The sequence below is a fragment of the Hetaerina americana genome, unplaced genomic scaffold, assembly GCF_022747635.1.
Source record: "Hetaerina americana unplaced genomic scaffold, ioHetAmer1.1.p SCAF_4, whole genome shotgun sequence".
Taxonomy (NCBI): domain Eukaryota; kingdom Metazoa; phylum Arthropoda; class Insecta; order Odonata; family Calopterygidae; genus Hetaerina; species Hetaerina americana.
In genome coordinates, this window is record NW_027286985.1 from 74,703,949 (window position 1) to 74,727,217 (window position 23,269).

Here is a 23,269-nt window from a genome sequence, read left to right on the forward strand (position 1 = left end):
GCCTGGAAGATCTGGCACCTGGAAAAACACACAGTTTAGGTGAAACTGAGGGTACCCAGAGGCATCACCTGGACTCTCTGGTCAGTGGCCCAGGACTCTACCCACTGGACTACCACTCTTTCTTGATGGTTGAAGAACTATCTAGGATTTTTAAAATGATTGAGACTGCTTTAATTGATACATGTGTTAGTGCCTTTAATTACCATGTTGACAGTGGTAGTCTGATGCACAGGTAGAGAAGAAGAGAAACTACATCTTTTATTAGTTGTATTTTCGGAATGACTTCTGCTAGTATGAGATTCAACAAGATTTATTGGAATTCTAATAATTATGATCATTTTATGGTGCACTATGCTAAATAAATTCAATTTTGAGAAAATTCTGTGAACTATATGATTGCTGACTGGAGTAAAGTGTGTACATCCCTATTAATCACTGATAAATTTTGCATCACCTCACAGACCCATTCTTAATATTCAACTGCTATTTAAAATTTTATTTGCAGGTTTTGAGAAAATAATGAGTCCATCTAGAGATCCTAGTCGACCTCTACCGTTTTGGGACAAAGCTAGACTCATTCTGCATGGAAGACTTACCATGAGTGTTCAGCAACTTACTGTCTTCCTGCATGCATCACTGGATCCATATAATACCACGGAAGAAATGGAAGTTACTTGGACGGATGTTGTCATGGATTGGACCAATGGTAATAAAATGTCTTCATGAATCTAAAACTTTACTGTAAAAATATTCTTCATATTCAAGATTTATCATAACTTTAATAGGGGAATCAAATGAAACTGCAGGAAATGGGTAGGATTAGTCAGTAACTTGAGCATAATCATGGACCCATGTCCCTACAAATATTTGAAATTTTGATACAAAGAAGTATTTCTTTTGACAAGGATTGAGAGCCAATTTCCAGTATTGATGCTGAGGTTTCATTTTGCAAATTTCAATTGCCTTGAATTAATAGGATGTTACAGTTGGTTACTTCATATGTATAGAACTAGGTTTAGATTTAGGCCAAGGAAACTTTTTGTTGATATGTTGTTCTCCTATTGTTTTGATAATTTGATAAAATATACTTCTTCGGTCCTTCGGCATATTGATTATAGTATGCTAATGACAGTTCAGAGATGATTATATATTGATTTTTGGAGTGGAGCATTATTTTTTTTCTTCAATCATGGGTTAAAATTTAGCACAAGAGTCATACATTTCATTAACTAGTGTGTAAATTCTTAAATTATTGATGAGATGAATAAATTTCAAAATGTTTCCTTGATATCATTTTGGTGAGCCATTATATGATGCAGCAATTGTCTGCCCAGAATGGCAAAAATGTTGGTCCCTTGATGAGGCATGTTTCTTTTTAAAAATAGGATAAATGGTTTCATCTCTGTTTCTGGTATCTGTTTCTTGATTTTGGTGAAAGTTTTTTAAAGGATGCTAGGAACTGCTCAAAATACCTGTTTGTTCCCTATTTATATACAAGTGTTGGGGTGAAAAACAAATTTCTTTGCCGTCGAGTTTATGTACAGTGACGGCACATGCTTGAGTCCAAGTATTTCAGTGTAAATAAATATAAAATGTTAGGACTCCAAGGTATCACAGCCTTTCGAGATAACAGTATACTCCATTTGCTGAATGGTATCAGTGTATACTTGCATATGCTCATATCATCAGTATTGTGTATCACTCTATACCAAAATATTACTTATATGAATTTTAATCCACTTAAACCTTCAGATTCTTCTACTCAAGCCATCATCCATGTCGTGATTTTGATTATCACGTGGCAGTAACAAATAATTTTCCAATAATTCATCTATGTGTTCTTATGAATTATTTTTAACTTCTATTTTAGAGTCCTGGATTCTAACTTACAATGTGAAAGGACGTACTAACTTGAGAATGCATTGATTCAACCACAAATGTCCTGAGAGAGAACCTCACAGAAATCTCTTGGCTATTACAAAGAAACTGCCTTCATCTTGAGTCCCCAATAAATTATTTTACAAGAAACAAATGCATCCTTAAACACAGGAGCGTGGAAAATGTATTCTGATTATTCAAGCCCAAATGCTTAATTTGGGTGGATGGAAAAGGAATCAAAATTATTGTAGTATAATATGGATGCGGTTGCTTATTGAAAAAAGTACATCAGAGCACATTAATGCCAATTCAGAAGAAGACCAATTATGAAGCTTTTTTGTCGCTTCACCCTGAAAAATTATTTGTATGGTGAATAATGATTTTGAGATAAATTTTGGGTTAATGACCTGCCAACAAATCCATGCCAAAATAATAGTAAGATTTATACTCTATGAAAAGGATAAAAATTAATGATAAAAATAACAAAAACATGCGTCCTTCAACACATACACTAGTACAAAATACCATACCATCATCATAGATACCATCTAACCAAAATATAATTGGTTTTAAAATTTTAGTTATGGTGTACTCTTAAGCTGATAGTCAGCCAATGGCACTTAAGAGCTTTTGTTGAAACCTCTTTAAAATGGTTATTAATTATATGGATGTGATTTACTCAGGAAGAGACATCTTGCAAGCGTACTGTAGCCGTGCTAAAATAATATAATGGCATGTTTTTGATGTATTATTTAGAATATATTAAAGATATGATTTAATATGTATTAATGATTATTTCTCTTTCAGCAAAATTTGTATTCAAAGGAGACCTTGATGTTTATGTGCGTACAGCTTCCAAGTATGATGATTGCAGACTCCTCCATCTACCTAATCTTCGCCTGACTCTGAAGCTTGGTTGGGTCTGTCTTGCTGATCCCAAGGACCACCATTCTGTCCTGCCATGTGCCCCAGATCGTTTGCCTGAATACTCAAGCAATCAGGTAATCTATGCTCCACAATTCTCTTTTGATAAGGGTCCATTTGTGCTTTTTTGTGGGGTTACTGCAAAAATATTTCCTTGACTAGACTTGAAAAAGTTTTGTATGACTGAAATGGTGTGGGGGATATGGTACCTTGGTTAGAGATTTCAGCTTCTGACCAAAGGTTCAAATCCTGTTGATAACTTTGCACACTTAAACTCAACCTGCCATGATTTAATAGATATCAAAACTCTCTGAAAAGATAGCAGCAGTACAGACAAATGGATTGACCTGCTTGCCCTGATGATTGAATTTGACATACTGCACAGCTGAGTAAGAGTTGAATGCTACCTTCACCTAGGAAGACAATGTACCGATTGATTCCTGTGATGGATGTAGAAAAAAATAATAAAGAGAAAGGGGAGGGGAACAAATCTAGAGGGTAGTGATTAAAATTATACTGACATGGGATAAAATTCGGTGCATAAGTGCTCATTACAATGACATCCTGAGTGTGCACTACCACCCATTAAAGCTTAAGTCAATTTGAGAGACATCAGAGGGGAAAGATAGTTTCAACTACTATCCCTAGTCTATTAATCAACTTTAAGAAGTATGAATTACTTGACTAATCACTTTCTTTCTTTTAGGAGCATGATTCTTTCCGTGCCTTCCGCTCTCAAAATGTCAATCTCAGTATTTCACTGGAAACAAAACCAGTTGTTGGATCAGGTGGTGGAGCAGAAATTGATGGACCTATAGTTCTTTTGTATGGAAGTACTCTTAGGTAAGCAGTCACTTTTGCTAGAGTTCAGTCGCTATTTGATGAGTAAAGGTCAATTTAAGGTTTTTTTTGCCTCTTTATATTTCTAAGATATATATTTTCCAGTGAGTCAGTGGTGATGGAATTGGGTAATTGGGCTGGCTATTCAGATGGATGAGGTGGCTCAGTGTGTGCTATTTGGGCATTTTTATTATACAGATGGTTTTGCATTATCACAAGAAGAAAAAATATTTGCTGCTTGAGGAAATCAAGTGAAGGTGTCATAAAGAATCAGAGATATGAATTCAGACATCCTTCCTGGAAGATCTCTTATACGGACGAAAAGTGGCTTCCTTTCAGGGCTACCCTAATCCGATGGAACAAAAAGAAGTCTGCTAGAGCAAAGTCAGGACTATAGGGGGGATGGGCAGCATTGGCACCTGGTGTTTGCCGAGGAACCTGCGGACTCGTAGTGCATTTGGCATGCCATAAGCACGAGCTTGGTGCACACTTTCCTTATCACTAAATCTTCAGTAACAATGCCAAACACTATGGTAGACGACAAGTTGAGTTCATTGGCAACCATCTTGATACTCAATCGATGGTCAGAGTCCAACAATTGTTGAACACAAGCTACATTGTTGTCGGTTGCTGGTTGATGGCCGCCCAGAGCATTGTTTGTCCTGAACCTCTTCCTGGCTTTCCTTAAAGGTCTTTAACCACCTTGAAACTTGTGAGTAAGACCGAGCAGAGTCCCCGTAAGTCTCATGAATAATTTTGTTAGTCTCCTCAAGAGTACAAAATTTAGTAATCGCGTAACGTTGCTCGATCGTCGATTCCATTTTTTTCATGACACAGCACGTAAAGGTTTACAATAACAAACGTCCTACTGCTTCTACAGCTTATAGAGCACTAAGAACAGTTTAGCAGCAAAGCTTAGCAAAGCCCCCCCCCACCTACTCCAAGTGATTCGATCCCACTCTGACCAATAGGAGCGGTGCAGGAAATTTAATTGTATTAGTTTTGGAACACACCCTGTACCTGTGATTGGGATTCCTGACCTGGGCACTGATATTGAGGCACCAGTGACCCCTTCATCCCTTGTCTTAGAAACCAGTTCAAACATATTTCAAATGGTTTTTGCCATTATTATAAAAACTAATGTAATAATGCCATTACTTGGGTAGTGTTATCTGTGATTATTTCTTGCCTTGGGGGTATGTGCACAGAGATACAGCGTCGATAATTCATACCCTAGGTTCTAAAACGATATTATTGGGACCTAATTTTCTGACTGCTTACTAGTGGCCAGAAAAGTATGTTCATAGCCTTAATTTTGATAAGAAGTTGGTGGCACTCTAGCTTAAATAAACAAAAGCTACTAACATCTGAAAAGTAAATGAAGCACCACTCAGTTCAGGCTAAAAAAGTAAGAATGAAATTAAAGCATAAAAATAAGGTGAAACATTAATTGGAAGTATATGTATTAGAAAATGAATTACTCAAGAATTAGTGTAATTTATAAATAGAAGGTTGGCTATCTTCACTAGGAAGGTAATAAGGGGAACCATTGATTCTCTTATCATAAAACCTAGATATTACTTTAAAGATGGAGGACTCTGTAGTGTATTTTTTATTGTTCTTAAGGTATTTTATTGCTCCACATTCATGTGCCTTTTGTGTTTGGATTCACAGGTGGTTTGAGAACCTCAAGCTCATTCTCTCAGGAGTCACACGTCCCACCCGAAGAGGAGCACTCTTCAAAAATTTACGCCCAAGGAAGCCCCAGTTGAGCCGTCACTATCGACGGATCCACCTTTCCCTCTCACTCCACAGGTTTCAAGTTTGCTACTGGATGTCCTTTGCGATGCAGCGTGGCTTTGAATTAGTTGGAGGAAGAGTGTCATGTAGCTCTGGTGAATATAACTATCCTCCAGAGGGTTTCCTTTGGTATTTGCCTTCACTGACCACATGATCCCGGTATATTCTAAAAATTAGAGCAACTGATGGCCAAATGTTGGTTCACCAAATCTTCTGATTGTGTGCCAGACTCTTGGTGGTGTTATACCTTTCTCTGGCCTTAATTGCATCTGTTTATGTAATATTATAGTACATCATAATACTAAGGTTCATATCCAGAGCAGCAAATATTGCACCAACATCTAAATGTTGTGGCTACATGCAAAATTTATGTGTAAATGCATACATTTACACATTAATCCCTTACTTTATAATATGAAATATGGATGTACATGTATGTTTTTTACATTAGGAAGCTTTGAATAAATGTCCCAGTACATGACACAAATACATTATAGAAGTTATTGAAATTAATAGCCTACATTTATGAGGAGTAAAGGCAGAGCAGAAAAATATTGGTCATCCAGTAGTTTGAAAATTGACTTACCTGGTAAGGTTCCCATGAGTGCCCACGGAAAATTTAGAAAAAAATGTAGTGGTGCAGTTAGTGACCTACAGTGACCTAGAAATCAGTTAGTGGTGCAGTTAGTGACTGCACCACTAATTGGCCACACTTTTAAATTAGCAGTTTCATGGAATGGGGTACATTTCAGTCACAACAAATTTTACCCCATTTTTAAATAAATTATTTATTCACATCAATACATGCATAACATGAAGATACACACACATGAACATAAAATAAAAATCTCTAGATTTGAAAAGCTTCTGGAAACCATTGAGGATCTTGAAGGGGGAATTGCACTAAAAATGGAACCCTAGAGATGTATACTACAGACCAGGGTGAACTAAGGAGTGGTTCTCTTTGCCCTTCATCTCTTTCATCCTGACAAATGGATTGTGAGGATAAATGACTGTCATAATTAATTTAGCTTACAATTAGGATTATTAATGGACACTATGATGCATTTTATTTTGCATTAATATTTGCACTCTGGTTTTTTTCTGTGCAGAGCATATTCTTTCTCTGGTACCAATTGATGATGGACTCAAGCATAGACCCAGAGCTGAGTGGTCAATCATGTACATGAATTGTGAGCTAAATGATGCTGAGATCTGGCTTCAAAGTGCTCTTCAAGAGGATCCAGGGAAAGAGGTGAAATATATTGGTTAATTATTTTGAATTATTATGGACATACTGTATTGGTCTGAGTTGAAAATGGTGCCAAATGTGAGGCTGTGAGGGATTTAAAGCTGTCATTCTAGCAAAAAAAAACTTCTGAGGCAAGTGAATGATACCTGTATATAGTAAGTTTGTCTTGAAAAATTTATTTTAATATATTTTTAAAAATGTGTATGAACATTGCTGTAGTCAATGAGCTAGATATGCTTTTCTGGAAAATTAAGACATGTTGTATGCCAAGACTTTTGCATTAATGTGATTAAGATGCAAGTCAGCCTTCAGTGATGATTGATCAAAATGACATAAGGGAATAAGTTTCATGGTAAAAATATTTCACCTTTGAGCTCAAACGCACTCTGAAGCTTCTCGAAATAGTGTTTTAACTTTCATTTTCTCATTGACATTTAATTTGCTTATTGGAATCCTATGTAGCCTTCAGTTCATCACATTCTCTGTCCAAGTTGTCCGGTAGAACATCTTCTTTGGTGCCATTAAATGCATTGGAAAATAATGGAAAAACTTGGAACTTGGTCATTGTCATAATGCAATTGTATACCTTCATATCACTAGAATGAATTGCAAATTACATTCTATGGTAAATAGTTGGCCATTTTTTATCTTTTCCAGCGTGGTACCCAGTACAAACTTCTGCTTTCCTTACTCTTATTTGATCTGTAATGTACAATGTAAACGATAAATTTGTGTAAATAACATCATTCTTCACAAAAAGTTCATGATGGGAGATATATTTTCAGAAATCAAAAATTCCTAAAGTTTGTCACCTTGTCTCTCTAATTCTAAGTGCTCTTTTTATTTTGAAAGTCGATTTTTAAATGTTATGTACATATTTATGTATCTAGTATATATATTTATGTATATTACTTTTAGAATTTTAAAAGGCAATAAAGTAATTCTGGAGATGTAGTAGGAGAGTACATAAATATTGAAACAAGTATATCAGGATGCAAGGATGATGCTGTCCATTTCTTCAGGAAAAACTATTGTCAATAAGATCAATCCTCACCACTAATTTGGAATATCAAGCTGAATTTTCCATGAAAGGCTGGGAAAACCACCACTTAGCCACTCTTCCATGATCATGTTAATGATCCTACAACCTACCATGAATTATCTGTGGCAAATGTCTTGGAGGATAGGGCTCCATTATGGTAATTTTCCATCCTTCCATGAATAATATTCCCTTTTGGGGGAAAAAAATTGGTGAGGTGAAATTTCGTGATATGATATTGCAAGCAGTGATCTACAGAATCTGCCTCTAGATATTGCAATAGGGTTGTAAATGGGATGAGGATTCACTTGTTTTGTTAAAGAGATTTGTGTTTGTCTGGTTTTATGTATTATCTTTTGCAATTATTTGGGACTTGTGTGCCACCTGACAATGTCTATTAGCACATGTGTATTTTTAATAATAATTAATACATCTGGCTTGCATGAGCATGATGTTTTTGGTTTTCATCATTGTGAGATTGTTTGAATGCCTGATTGGATGGAATAAGTCATTGTTCATTGCATTGAATCTATATTAGTTGTTTTTCAGGGTTAGTTTTCTTTGAGCTGAAAAATAATACAGGTTTCAATTTTCAACACCTTGAAAATTGAAAATTATCAGACCAATTTCAGGCTGATGTGTTATATTTTAGAAGAATGCAACTATCCTATTTATTCTGTCCAAGATGGCAGTGGGCTTACAATATATAATTTGTGATAAATCTTTAAAAAACTGTGTGTGTGTGAATATATGAAGTAATGCCTAGGACAGTCTTCACCATTATGACCTTCAACTTTTTTGTCTCATTTACTTTCCAGCATGTTTCCCTGAGGCAGCCTGTTGAGAAGTGCTACTGCCTAAGTGTTGCAAAGGTATCATATGGCCGTGAGGCTACCCTAATTGTCCCCGGAGCTGTTGGTGTCCCACCAGCAGCATTGCAAGCTTCATCAGGTATCCCAAGTAGTCGTGGTGCTGATGGCGTGGCAGGCTCGGGTGTCTTGCCTCCTGGGAGTGTTGCCCCTGGTGTATCATCCTGTCCTCCTGCCACATCCTCGTCTGCTGCTCAGGGAGCAAGCGTTGGTGGAGAAGGGCTGAACCAAGGTGACACACCAATCCATCGACTTGTGGTGTACGATTTGAAAGGGGCATGGACAAAGAGTAACAGGGATGTGGCATTTGCCCTGTTTGATACTTTCGTTAAAACAAAGGTAGGGACTGATTCTATATTCCTAAAAAAATGGTGATTCTAATAATTATTGGTATGTATTTTGTTGATTAGGTTATGCATTGTCTACTGAACAGAAATAGTTTTTTTATGGTTTGTGAAAACTATTAATATTAATTGTGAACAGCTCAATCAATTCTGCAAAACATAAATATCTTTTGTTCATACAAATATCATTTAAATGCTAGAAATGAATTTATGCCAGCGTAAATAGATGATTTTACGTACTTTTTTGCTCCATCACTGAGATAAATTTTATTAAAGCATTCTATGATATTTAAATTCTCAGCAAATGAAGAAAAACCTTTCTACAGAAGCACTGAAAGGGTTTCGAGGTGAAACCTCAACACCAATGAAATCACGGACAAGAGCTACTGAGCCACAAGTGACATCACCAAATGCTTCTCTTCAGGTAAACATATTAATTTATATTAAATTAAATTTTGTTTTGTAAATATTAAATGGAAAAGAAACTGAATTATGTTTTAGGCTCAGGATATTATTTCAGTATTCAATATTATTCAACATCACTGGTCATCAGTTTTTAGATTGGTTTGCAGCTTTCCACTTACTTCCTAAGTCAACTAATCTCTTCATGTCTTTGTGGTTCTTTATTTTGGCTCATCTTCTTAGTTGTTTTGCATATCATTCTACCTCATAAAGGAATTTTCATGTACCCTATTTATAGAAGGAGATCTTCATATCTACCCAACTTTTTCAATTTACTTTCCCCACAACTATAGTATTTATCAGGCCATTGTGTTTCAAAATGTGTCCAATAAAGAAACCTAATTTTCTTTTTAGACTTTTCATTAGACTTCTTTCTTCTTCTCCTTATAGAATTTATTTGTTACCTTATTCCATAAAATATTAATATAATTTAATTATATTATCAATTATGGTGGGTCGTGGTAGTCCAGGGTTTGGACCACCTACTGAAGGGCCTTGGTTCGATTCCCGGGCTAGCCTCTCTGGGCACCTGCAGTTCTACCCAAGCTATGTGATTTTTTGAGTACCAGATCTTCCTGGGAAGCCATAACCAGCACTCAGGGAAAGGAACTACTCTCCTACCCTGATGTGTGGATTTCACACGCCATGGAGATTAGTATTGGGTGAACTCTACCGTCACCTACCAAACTGACCTTGGGTTTAATAACTGGGTTTATGGTTTTTATCAAATATGAATAACTCGTCACTTTTCATTCAAGAATGGTGGAAGTGATACAATTTTATTCGGAACCAACTGAAAATAGTTAAATCTCCTGAATATTAGGCCTATTTGTGCAGGTGGCTGTACTTAGCTTTAATTATCACTTCAACAAATATTTTCAAGTCCCCCACTCATGCATGCGCGAGTCATTTGATATTTCAAGGAGGAATTCTGCTTTCACTTTCTTCCAGCCTCCTCCATCCAGCACAGCAAGTCCTTCTCCAATGACCAAGCTGCAGTCAGGCCATGCTGCAACAATGCTGCAGCAGCTTATTGCTGAAGCTGAAAACAAGTCATTAGTGTTTAGTGATGACCTTTCATCAACAACAACAGATGATGCAGCAACTCCTGTTGCTTCTTCAGCATCATCCTCTACCTCCACTACATCCACAGCTGCAGCAACAAGTGCTGCAACTCGAGCGAGAGAATACCATTCACTTCAAGGTTTGGCAGCCTGTCAAGAGGATGATGTTCTGCACAAAAACTGGCTTAGTATGTATTTTTAGCTGTTAAGTTGGTTTTTGATTGACATTAAGAGTAACTGAGAATATAATTTATAATCTGATGTAGCACGGCTTCAAAAATATTATAATTGACGCTCTCTCATGTGATGCAAATAACATCCAGGAAGGCATGAAAAAATTAGATAAGAAAACTGAATTAAATCAGTATAAAATTTCAAATTTGTTTTTTTTAATATAGAATGTAAATTCATGTAAACTTTAGATGCTCTGATTGTTACTTCATGAGCAAATTTCTTTGATAACCCGTTTTAAAAATGCAAAATGTATTAATTTATATCTGATTATTACGCTTATTTTTACTTTTTAGTGTGTTCCTTAAAGGTTAGTTTCTTTAAACATTTCATTTTCATTATTCCTCACTCATAAAAGGGTACTTAAGTGAATTGTGTACATTTCATTTAAATGGCTTTTGAGGATTTAGTTAAGAATGCTTGGGAAACTCCTGGGATAAGTGTTACCATCTTATGGGCACAGAAAAAAATCAATAAACAAAATTATTCTCTTATGTACCCCAATGTACCATTAATTCTTTAGCTGAGCATTAAAACTAGGTATAATATATATTTAGCTGTGATTTACTTGGGAAAAGTTGGTCATGGTCCTTGAAAGCTATAATACATCACCATATATAAATATAATAAAAAATCTATTCTCTGCTTTTCTAATCCCACAACCAGGCCTAACTATTATCTTCTCTCCATAGCAAATATGATCCAAACAAAATGGTTTTAAAATGTTGAATATTAGTATCTATCACAAGTGGATTTTAGGAATTCAAGAACTAAGTAGCTTAGAAAAACGAGAAATAAAACTGAAATGTGTAGCTTACATCTTATAGTGTTTATCTCATTTCATGTTTTGCAAGTTAAATTTAAAAAAATAATTATTTAGGTTTAAAACTTTGATTTTTCAAGTAAAGCCTTAATTCTTAAATTCATTTTGGAAAGGTTTACTTTAATCATCTTCATGTCAGTTTATTACAATGATGAGGCATAGTTTATAGCTTTCTTCTGTGGAATGTTGTTGAAATTCTGGTTCATTTGGGAGTTATTGTCTTTGCTGGGTTTTTGAAAATTTTGTGATGACTTAGCCATGGTAAAAGATCTTTAAAGAGTTTTCACATAAACATTGTTTTCCTGATTCAGTTTATGTATAATGATTAGAATTATTGAAAAGGAATGCGTATACATACTAAAGTACTTAAAATTGACTTTTTAAGATGCCATTGGGTGTTTTGTATTGCTAAAACAATAACTGCTTTGTATAAAAAAATGTTTCAGCTATTCAGGGCACTACTGGGTTCTTTAACTATCTATATTCAAGAGGTTCTTATAATTTATGACATTGCTATCTTGCTTACTTAAACTATTATAAAATAAGGTAACATGTTAGTCCAGTAGGGTGTAGTGCTGGGCTACTGACTGGAGGACCTGGTTTTGATTCCACAGGTTGCCTCCGAGCACCCTTAGCTTCACCCAAGCTGTGTGATTTTTCAGGTACCAGATGGGATGGGTCTTCCTGGGAAAGGAACTGCCCCTCCCCACTCCTAAATGCGTGCATTTCTCATGATATTGGGTTTAGTATGGGGGAAGATCTACCCTCACCTATTAAACTGACCTTTAGATTAATAAATGTGGTTTGTTTATTATAGTAAATTTAAAAGATTTTGTTCAACAGCTCATAGATTTCACATTCAATGCACAATTGGATGATAAAATGTAATAAGGACTTGGTATGCATGAAATAAGGCTGAAGACATAAGATTTGGACTTGTTTTTAAATAGTAATATGCTAGCAAGTATACATGTCTCATTTTATAATTTTCCTGCTTGAGTTGTCAAATTTGGTTATGGAATCATAAAATAGTGTATTTTGGCCAAGAATCCATGACTTTTAATGTCGCTATACTGTCTTTTTTTTTATAAGTTTTTGTAATAGATCATGTCTCTGGGACATCTTTTTTCATTGCTATGGTTAAGTTGAGCTAGATGAGTGGGTTTGACTGTATGCTGTAATAATTTAGGTATTTCTTAACCCAATATAGTTGAGCTTGTCAACAGCCAAGTATTATTGAAGGGTTGTGAAACCAAAGGATATGTGATATTGAGTGCTGCCAAGGCTCAGATACTTCAGAGGATACATCGTCCTGTTTGGAAGGATCGAACTCTTGTTTCCAAGACGACATGGGTTGGTTCCCTTGAATGCATGCAGTATTATGCCACAGTCTCAGCCGGAGAAAACGATACCCTGGATGGTTGGTAGCCCTAGCATATAGTCCAAATCTTTTAGTACATGAAAGAAAATGAGATAATAGTTCTGTTGCTGAAAAATTAAGGCTGAGCTATGCCATTGCTTCTTCCTTCCCTACTGTTTCTCTTTGGGTCATGTACTCCCTTCAGCTTGGAGGATTGATATATCATGCCAGTATCCAATGTTGTCCAAGGTTGCTGTTCAATTCCAGGCCGATTGTAACATATTGTCATGAAAGTTTCCATGCTTAGAATAAAATCATGGCAGTTATGGTCCTGAATACTGCAGAATACATTCTTTCTTAAGTGTATTGTCAAACTATGCCTGTATTATATGTATGAAAGGAAAATGCTGATAGTCACACATTCATTAGAGTTACAAAAAAGTATTAAAGGAGATTATTACTTCTTTCACTAAAATCGAGAGACTTGAAAATCAGTGTTATTTGTGATGAATGATTTGCAAAAGTCAATACCACAATATTACATATTTCATTACTCAAATGTGTTGGGTGCTGTGTGTCAGTCTTCCTTTGTTGTATGGTACCGAGGTTATTCTCTTGAGGATAGTTAAGTGGGTAACTTCTTTGTATTTATTGTGCTTTAACTTCCTTATGTGATGGGAAAGCTTTTCATTTTCTATTGTTATTTTTACTTAGCCATTTTGATGTTTTTGTTTTAGATTTTAAGAGATGTATATGTTCCTCATATGATTATTGATATTTTTCCAAACCAGAAAACATAATGTGGCTCACTGTGGACAATATTGAACAGAAGGAGGATGGCACTCGAGTCATAGCTGATCTTCCTGATGTGCCTCACTTGGTGGGCAGTGGTCAGTCTGTGGGTGGAGTTGTCAGTGAGACAGTTGGTGGTATAAGCTATGAGGAAGGGGAGAATTCTCCTGTTCAGGTGAGTTAAGAAATGTGCTCATATTTTGTTTCTTACTACTGTAAGCAAATATTTATGAGTGGAGAGTAATTTTAAAACTGGAGCAACTTGTCATTTGATTTAGTTGTCTCATTTGATTCAGGTTAAATGATACTGCTCACCTACAATGCAAATGAAGATTACTTCCTAAGGTTTTTAATCCTTGATGATATCATACTTTTCTCTTTTTGTTTCTCTTTGTTCCATTGTTTCTGAGCTACTTTTAAACCCATAAATTATTTTTTTCAAGTGCTGGAAGTGTAAATTTTTGTGATACCAAAAGTTAAATGGAAAAAAAGTGTTAATTTATTGATTTATAAGGCCTAACTTTTATGTTCAAATTGAATGTACACTTGTGTGCAAGCACCTATTGTACTGTATATATTCTAATCTATATATATTTAATTTGTAACCTAATCTAAATATAAACTGAAGCTCAGGCATTCCTTTATTTTATAGCTACAACGCATTGTATCCCGTTGCAAATGTGAGTTCTTCTATGCGGGGTATGGAGAAAGCAGCATTGATCCGGCTGCTGTTCAAGAGGTGCCTTTGCCTCCATCAGAGGAGGGAATTGTTGGGCCATGGGAGCGTCGGGAGAGAGCTGTGGATGCGTTCACTCTGATGCACCATGATCTTGATGTGTGCACCAATTCTTTGCAGGTTCGAATGGGTATATTTTTTCCAATTTTTTCATTATATATATAGATAGTATAGCAGTTGATATTGGTTTCTTGAAATGTGTTAACGTTAATGCTTAGGTGAAATCCCAACTTAGGAGCCCTGACTTAGAGTTTATTCCATTTAGGTTGAATTTTTCCATTACAATAAAGCTGGTTCCATGTTCATGCCATTGATGGCAAAAATTTGCCAGCATGCATTGGCAAACATTGACCTGCTCTGTGTATCTTACAGTAGTTGCAAATAGTATCAAAAGAAAGTAAGCTGTAGGTAGGTAGCGTAGATGAACATTTGCTGGCACTGTAGAGTATTCCTTAGTGATGGAGAATATATACTAATGTCTACTCCCCCTCTACTGTGCTTCCTTTTCTTAGTTCAGAAGTGAAGACAAGCAGGACGTGCTTTTGAGCTCTGCCTATCTCGTTATGAGTTTGTGCCTATATGCAAAGCCCGGTGTGAATGACCATAATGATATGTGTCCACATTGCGTTTGCAAGATTTCAGAGTGCATCCACAAATATCCCTGGATGCCTTCATGAAAAATAGTCATAATTGGTAAATATCACCTCACAACACTATTTATTAACTGAAATTAAATTATTTTTAATGAATAAATTTCACTGCTCATATATTATTGAAAATGTATCTATGAAAATAATTTTAATAATTCATGGAAATGATGATTAATGCGTCTTGAGGTTGTGAGGGGCTTGTTAGAAATTATTTGATTTCATTCCATCAATAATTTCCCTCAGTTATGAAGATCTCTTCCTGTTTTTATCCACTATTCAGACTTTTATCATAATAATTGTTTTCAGTGCATATCTCATTTTGTTTATGCACATCCATGCATACTGGATTCTTGATAATTTTTTAAAAGTCATATTATTTAGGGGAAAGAAAATTGATGATAGGTATGAGTACTGAATTTTCTCTTGAAGTATATTTGAAAAATGAAAATAAATTTTACTAAATTCAAAAATATCCGCCGATGAGATGTGCTAGTTCTCTAGTGTTTTGCCATGAATAGAAACAGCCAAAGACAGACCCAAATTCATTTAATATTTGAGTGGTATTTCCATTTCCTTGTCAATATTGCTACTGAAATCAAAATATCATCAATGCCTTTTTGTGATTGTACTCTTTTTATAATAGTACATGCCGACTTTTATGGTTGTTTTCTATACATATGCTGAAGAGTCTGTATGTAAAATAATGTGGTTAATACTGTTATGAGTGTGGTAAGAGTCAGGCACATATGCAAATTTCCAGGCCTGTGAAGTTTCATCAGTTTGTTTGATTTATATATTATTTTTTGCCCTACAGTATGCTATGATCTTGGACATTGTGAACAATTTGTTGCTGTATGTTGAACCACGCCGCAAGGAAGCTTACGAGAGGTTGCAGAGAATGAGGTTCCAACTGCAGTTGCATTCTGTTGAAGACCAAAGGAGACCCATTCAACAGGTGCAAAATCAAGTTAGGTAAGTTAAGATAAAAGAGCTAATGGCATAGGTTACCTAACTTACCCAGTCCTGCCTTTACTACCCTCACTTACCTCTGTGTGATTTAAAAAAGTAACAAGGGGAAGTATTTGGGGTCTCCAACATGATAACTCTTAGCTGCACTGCCTGCACTCTGTGTACTTTTCAACCCTGTTTTTTGTCTGTTTATAACATTGTGTGCATACAAATGATTTTGACACCCTGAAGCATTTTGTTTTCAGATCATTACTTTCCAAGCTGAGGCGGTTAGAGAAAGAAACATACATGGTACAGAGAGCCTTGACTGATGAGTCTTGCAATGAAGAGCGATTGGCTGAGATGGAAGACCTTGAGAAACAGGTCGGAAACTCTTTCATGTAGTGGTTTCTTCGATGTATAGTTCATAATTAACATATTGACCAAGAAAACAGGAAATTTTCAAGTGTTTTACTTTGAAATATTGTAGAATTCTTGGTTCTCAACATAGGTATGCTTTGAAACAATTATCATGATTTGATATAATACTCTATGGCCAAATGTATTTACTTATGTGATGAAATATATTTCTCCTTGCTAACATTTCTGTATGGAGAATGAAAAACTTTGTTAAAGGCAAGAAAAAGCCAGAATTATAGTTATAATTTTTAAAATGCCACATTTTTTGTCTTGCATTATAAACTGGACCAACCATAATTTGACCTGCCCAAATTAATAATATCAGGCACCGGGGATATGGGAAAAACTTATGGTTTAAGTATAGTTTATCTCCGAAAAGTGGCTTCTATTTTATGTAGGTAGGAACCTGAAAAATAATTATTATTACCGTGATGCTAGCCAACATGGCCTAACACCTTACACATAAGAAATTTCTCATTCAATATTCAATTTTAGGTGTAGCAGATGGTAATGGCATTGCATACACATGAATATGTTGAGTGAAAGATTATATGGAAACTTTATAATTTAAAGACACTGAATTGAGAATCTCCAGTGCTTTGAAATTAACACATCTGTAAACCTTAAGAATAAAACACCATTCATGAAGTTATTTATCCAGTTATCAGTTGCAATGATTTTGTTTCATCTAACCATAAGGTTTATGAGTGCAAAGAATTGCTGAACTCTCAGAGTGAGGAGTTGGACATGATGATTTCTTGCCACAAAGAGACCCAATTAACAGCCAATCAGAAGCAAATGGCTACCACTCAAGGGGAGAAACCAGTTTATACAGTGAGGGCCAATGAAATATGCTTTAAACATGCTCAATGGAGGTTGACAGAAGCTGATGGCCAACTGGGAATAGCTGATCTAGTTCTCAGTAACTTTTTGTAAGTACACAAGTGAAGATAAATCTGTAATTATTATTAGCCATAATTCATTCTGGATATTTTTAATAGTATTTTGACCTCTTTCAGATACACAAAAATATCTAAAAGTGATGATTCTGTTGATCATCTGTTAGAACTTGGTTATGTTCGTATGCTGAATTTGCTTCCTCATCAAGTTTACAGGGAAGTTTTATGCCCAACGGAAATCCAAAGTAATATGCCTGTTGATCGCAAGGTATATATGCTAATTTTCATGTAATTTGACATAGTTCTTCCTTACTTCAAGGGGTAATTTAAATAAGTCTCTTGAATTTACATTCCAGCGAGCAGTGAGAGTTTATTGCCGTGAGAAAGCACCAGTTGGAGGAATTTCTGTTAAGGAACACTTTGAAATCAATGTAGTTCCAATGACTATTGGTGAGCTCATAATAAATCCTCTGTTAATGCATAAATAATTATTTAATTCAATTTTACATTAAAACTACATTTTTATGTGTATGCATTTCATTTTATTTGTTGCTGCGATAACTTTTACCATCACCAAAGCAGTGAAACTGCCATGCAATATGCATCAAATGAGCCGTATGAAACCAAAAGCTTAATATTTGTATGGAAATAATAAGAGATGAGAATCACACATTGTGATATAAGCTGCCTTTATTGTTTTATAAGCTGCCATTGTGATATAATCAGTTTTATCATTGCATACACTGAATATTGGTCGTATAAAGTAATCATGTTTTTAATGGTACATGGAGATATGGAACAGGATTTGGGGTATGGTATTATTCAGTTTTGTAAAACTTATACAGATTCCAAAATATGGTGGTGTATTAACCTGTTCTATGAAAAAGGGAAAATTAAATTACAGAAAAACATAATTACAATTTGTTAAATAATACATGGTATTAAACACATTTAAAAATTTTAGGAGCTAGCACCTTGACATTTCATAGAATGTATTAGTTACATTCACATTTTGAAGATCTTTTCCTGAAACATTAGCTTGTTATATTTAAGATCATCTTGGACTACACACTGAATGATAGTAAAGCAGAATATTATCTGACATGAAAAAAATTTCATAATGCCTAGCATTTTCAAAATTTTTCATTAGTAGAGCAATTGAATTACTTACATTGTAAATGGTTGCTCTATATGCTGCATGATAAATTTGCCTTTTTTTAAGTTGAAGGGAATAGCTATGAAATTGTTACTTTGTTTTCTTTTTAAGCTTCGGTGGTTCATTTTCATTTTTTTCTGTACAACTGGGGCAGTGGTAGCCTAGTGGGTAATACCTTTAACTGCTAATCTGTGGGCCTTGGTTTATTTCTCAGATGAACCAAATTTGTTATTTTTATCATCTAGATCTTGCTGACAACTTACCTGTAGTGGAACTTGACCCGCTATACTAATGTGTTAAGTTCATGTGCTCTATAGGGCGGGTACACTGTTAGCTTTACCCTAATGTATGAAACCAACTTTTGAGTTGATGACAAAAAGAAAAAAAACTTTGAGTATCTGTTCGCTTTAAATGTCTATCAATCTGTTGTTTAATGTTTTAGACAAATATATGATATGTTTCTGAAATATTTTTTCTGTGAATTCCCTTTAAATCAGTATCTGATATTTGTCATAATCACCATTGTTTATCAGTACTAATTGTGAGATTGTTTTGACACTGTTATCAAGTCAGCTCTTATATTAGCTAATGCCTTCGTTAGGACCCAACATTATGTTATACCCTTTTAAACATGCTTCTATGAACAAATGAGAAACATGCCAGTATCACATTATAAATTTCTTGGGGATTTCAGGCCTAAGATAAGATATTTTTTCATTTGTCAGCTATAGCAGTTTTTTAAAATGCTTATTGGTGCTTGCATCAAGCAGGGTAAAGAGGGAAGGTTTGTGTAGGGCCAACATCCTTTCAAAATTGTGTTTGAAATGTTTTGATGAATTAATTAAATGTGCATGCTATGAATTGCATCAATTGTAAAATCATCGTATTTATCTTCCAGCTCTCACAAAGCAGTTCTTCAACACAATGTTCAAATTCTGTTTTCCTGAAAGGGACCCAGAAAATATTGATGGTGATGATGAGTTGGAAGGCGAGAGTTCATCTGGTCACAACAAAGGTCGGAAAGGGGGGAAGGGAGGAGGGAAGAAGGGTGGAAAAGAAACAAACTTCTATGTCAGCATTGAGCAGAAAGATGATGTTGAAAAAATGAAGGTAATTTGTAGTTGAGTGTATAATAATATATAGTGATAATTTTTTGGTACTTAGTGTAAGTAATTTGTTTACTTTAATGTTGCCATTCATAGGAAAGGGCTGAAAAAAATAAGCTCTTCATTTACATCAAAATCCCAGAAGTTCCTGTGAGAGTCAGCTACAAAGGAGAGAAAGAGAAGAACCTCAGGGATATAAGAGACTTTTCTTTAGTTATTCCAACTCTTGAATACCACAATGTTACATGGACTTGGCTTGACCTTCTTTTGGCAATGAAGAGTGATAGTCGGAGAGTTATTTTGTCTCAAGTAAGTCTCCTTGCATTAATTTATATATAGTTACATTTACCTAGTTTAAAACTTGCCCACCGCTGGACTCAATGTTAGGACACTCCCAGGTATCTGAAAAATTTTAAATGTCTTAGGTAAACAATCAGTCCCATAACCACCTTGAAACATTGAAAATTCTGAAGTGTCTTGAGTGCAAACTGAAGAAATGGAAAGAGAATAAATTCTGGTGTAATTGGAGAAGCATGGGAATTCAAGGCTGGCATTCTTATTGGACAACTTTCAAATCAGAGGAAAATGGTCTGCAGCTATTAAAGTTATTTGACTTTGAAAATAAGCAAGTTCTTCAAGCATTAATTTTAAATCTCTTCACCTTGATGATGATGTGCAGCATCGAAACCATGGTCGTGTGAAGTAATAAATCTTAATGTAGAAGTGCTGAGTGTCTTTCTCTACCCGTATCATTAAATCTCTTTATTTATTTCAGAGTGATCGCCAAGGGCACTAGATTTTTGTTCCTTCTTATGCACTTATATAATGGCTTGTGATAAGATCTATGCAAACTTATAAACGTTTGTATAAATATTTCTTAGGTTTTCATGTAGTTTGATCCTTCATTTTTCACAGACAGGAGTAAAAAATTTCAACCTCTATTATAGTACCGCTTCTCATGTAATTTCCATACCTTAGACCATGTTTTATCTTCCCTTTACAAATATCTGCAAATGACTTACAAGTGCAGATGCTATTAACTAGTTTTACTTTTGTTTACTTTTCCAGTTAGAAAATATTTGAGTTTTCAAGTATTCGTACAAATTGAATTGAGTGATACAAATTTGGTGCCTATTTATTGGCACACTGTGGAAAAACATCCTTAAAAATCAACCCTATCTGTGGCATGGCGGCCAAATATTTAAAGTAATGGACAGTTGATTGGCTGGTCCTGAGTATTTATTCCTCTCGATGTTATGTGCCATAATTTTTCTTGTTCTTACTTTTTGTATTAAAGGGTGGTCAGTCAGTTGAGAAAATAAGGAAAAAGTTGGGATTCCCTCACTTCCTTCAAAAATGTGGGGGTAAAATCAGGAAAAAGGCTTTATGTTTTGAAGAAGTCAGTAATATGATATGCAATGTAGGAATTCCTGATGAGGATGGTGTTACTTTTAGTTGTGAAGCCAGTTCATGTTCGGTATAGGACATCACACTTGTAGACCTTTGTGATAACCAAAACTATAGCAGGACCAACTTCAATGATACCAGTAAGCACATACATTAGTGAGGGATGATTCACTGGAAGCATATAATCAGAATTAAAAAATTCAAGAATAATCATATTTATGCCTATTTCTAAGCTTCATGATGAAAAATTGGGGGAGGTATTACAAATGATTTCATATGTAATAATTTTACTAACAATCATTAATAGGTCTTTTGCCTTCTTTCTGGCTTAATGCCGAATGACTCATGTACTTTTCCACCTCATATCCCTTCTCATTTTATCTGCAAACTTGTTCTTCAGTCTTGTGGTTTTCATAATAAAATGGTTGTTTCAATGTTTTAAATAACTCTGGTTATTTTGTGTATAGTACTCCGCATAACCTTTTCCATCTCACCTTCTTATAGATCCTTGTTCCTCATTTTATCTGGCTGTTTGATCTTCAATGTCTGCTGCCAGCTTGCATATATTCCCAACTGCCTATGCTTTTGAGCAGTTGACTGTCTCTTTCCACCCAAATGTTTTCTTGTACTGCTGTTGTCACCTGCATCTTTGAACTAAAGAATTATGTTATTTTGAAAGTGTATGATATGGGCACAGTTAAGAGATCAGCCCTGACCTAAGTCAGTGTGTAGGGATCATGAAAAGGGTAAGAATAAGAGGGAGTAAGTATGCCAGAGGAAGTACATAGTAAAGGATTTTGGTGGGGCATGGAGGAACAACAGAGGGGGGAGATGAAAACAGTTGCTGATGTCCCTCCCATGCTGACCCCAAATGGATGTTGTAAAAGCGAATATATTTGATTAACAACAGTGAACATTTCTGATATACATTCAGCTTCCAGAAGAATGTCCTCCGAATGCAATTCAGCACATATTGATATCACTTTGTTTGCTATGGGGACATTAGGGAAGACTTCAGAAGTCTACATTTGAGAATACTTAATTTACTGGAATTTTAAAGCTTAATGCTGCAGCACTTAAGCTTGCCAGAAGTCTGCATGTGAGCAGTATAATAACCCATAGACATCTAAGTGTTATTATGGGTTTCTGTGGTTATTCAATTACTATTTAGCCTTTTAAACTAAAGATTGATGGACACCAATCTTTTAGTCTTCCATATCCAATGCTAATTCTCTTTTACCTCACAGGTTTTCCATTTTTCATGGAAACTCTCTTAGTTGAACAACATATTTATCTCCTTGTCTTTTGTGGAGCTTTCCATGAGATTTTCCCATTTGTGATGTTCCTAACCAAAGCTAAGTTACTACTGATCCATCTCATTCTTCTGTTTTTTTCTTCAATATATTGGAATAAATATGGCCTTTTCTTCTTCTGAATGCTTCTAGCTCGCACCTGCCCCAACTTATTTTAAATTTAGTTTTCTAAACAAGTTAACTTTAGTGCATGTCAAAATGATATAAAATGGGTACACAGGTGAACCCAACATTACTACACATGAAATATAAAAATTTCCTCTGAAATAGTTTTGTGTTTATGGTTATGCATTGCCTAAGTGTCTGATATTTAGGTACAATTGATTAGCTTTCTACAGATATTTATTGTGGCATCAGAAATTTTACCTTACTGTTTTCTTTAGTCTTAAACTTAGCTTAATTGCTTGTTTAAGTGAATAGTAAATAGATTGTACCAAATTGCCATATTCGGTGATCACTTTTCCTTTACCAAAAGGATCATTGAAGGTAACACTTCAGTTGTGTTGCTGTAGTTAATGCACCATTGAAATTAATTTTGACATTATCTTTGAAAGAAATGTTACTTTTACTGGAAGCATTCTTCAAGAATGGAATCTCTCAAGATGCTGCTGATTGAAAAAAAACAAGGGTGGGTGACCTACTGAGAATTCTACCATCAGCCATTATATTTAGAAGCATGTTCTTCTCCCTATTTTTATGAATACCTACTAGTATGACTTAGAATATTCTAGGGCAAGGTAACCCTCTTACCTAATACTTTTGATTTGGTACTTTAGCATTGTAGATAATCCTGGTGATCTGTTTGTTACTGTGATCCTTATTAGTTTTTTTCCTGATATCAGGTTTTCTAGGGAATGAATCACCAAAGTTTATTCATGCCCAAGGTTAGACTTGAATCTATAACTTTTGAGTTTAACATAAATGTGATGTCTTGTTGGTTTTAAAATTATATTTTA

General features: G+C 35.1%; 1 protein-coding gene across 2 annotated transcripts in view; it reads left to right on the forward strand.

Moving 5' to 3' along the window:
• The window catches only part of hob (bridge-like lipid transfer protein family member hobbit), a 64,843-nt gene that overhangs the window by 39,213 nt on the left and 2,361 nt on the right, over positions 1-23,269 (forward strand). For both annotated transcript variants that reach the window (XM_071590795.1, XM_071590796.1), the window contains exons 19-36: positions 506-706; positions 2,686-2,879; positions 3,509-3,645; positions 5,317-5,537; positions 6,555-6,697; positions 8,552-8,941; positions 9,248-9,370; positions 10,360-10,660; positions 12,737-12,946; positions 13,678-13,853; positions 14,331-14,534; positions 15,879-16,036; positions 16,279-16,396; positions 17,132-17,364; positions 17,452-17,599; positions 17,688-17,781; positions 19,386-19,597; positions 19,690-19,902. In XM_071590795.1, the coding sequence (XP_071446896.1) occupies positions 506-706; positions 2,686-2,879; positions 3,509-3,645; positions 5,317-5,537; positions 6,555-6,697; positions 8,552-8,941; positions 9,248-9,370; positions 10,360-10,660; positions 12,737-12,946; positions 13,678-13,853; positions 14,331-14,534; positions 15,879-16,036; positions 16,279-16,396; positions 17,132-17,364; positions 17,452-17,599; positions 17,688-17,781; positions 19,386-19,597; positions 19,690-19,902 (3,476 nt within the window). The remainder of the gene's footprint in view (positions 1-505; positions 707-2,685; positions 2,880-3,508; positions 3,646-5,316; positions 5,538-6,554; positions 6,698-8,551; positions 8,942-9,247; positions 9,371-10,359; positions 10,661-12,736; positions 12,947-13,677; positions 13,854-14,330; positions 14,535-15,878; positions 16,037-16,278; positions 16,397-17,131; positions 17,365-17,451; positions 17,600-17,687; positions 17,782-19,385; positions 19,598-19,689; positions 19,903-23,269) is intronic.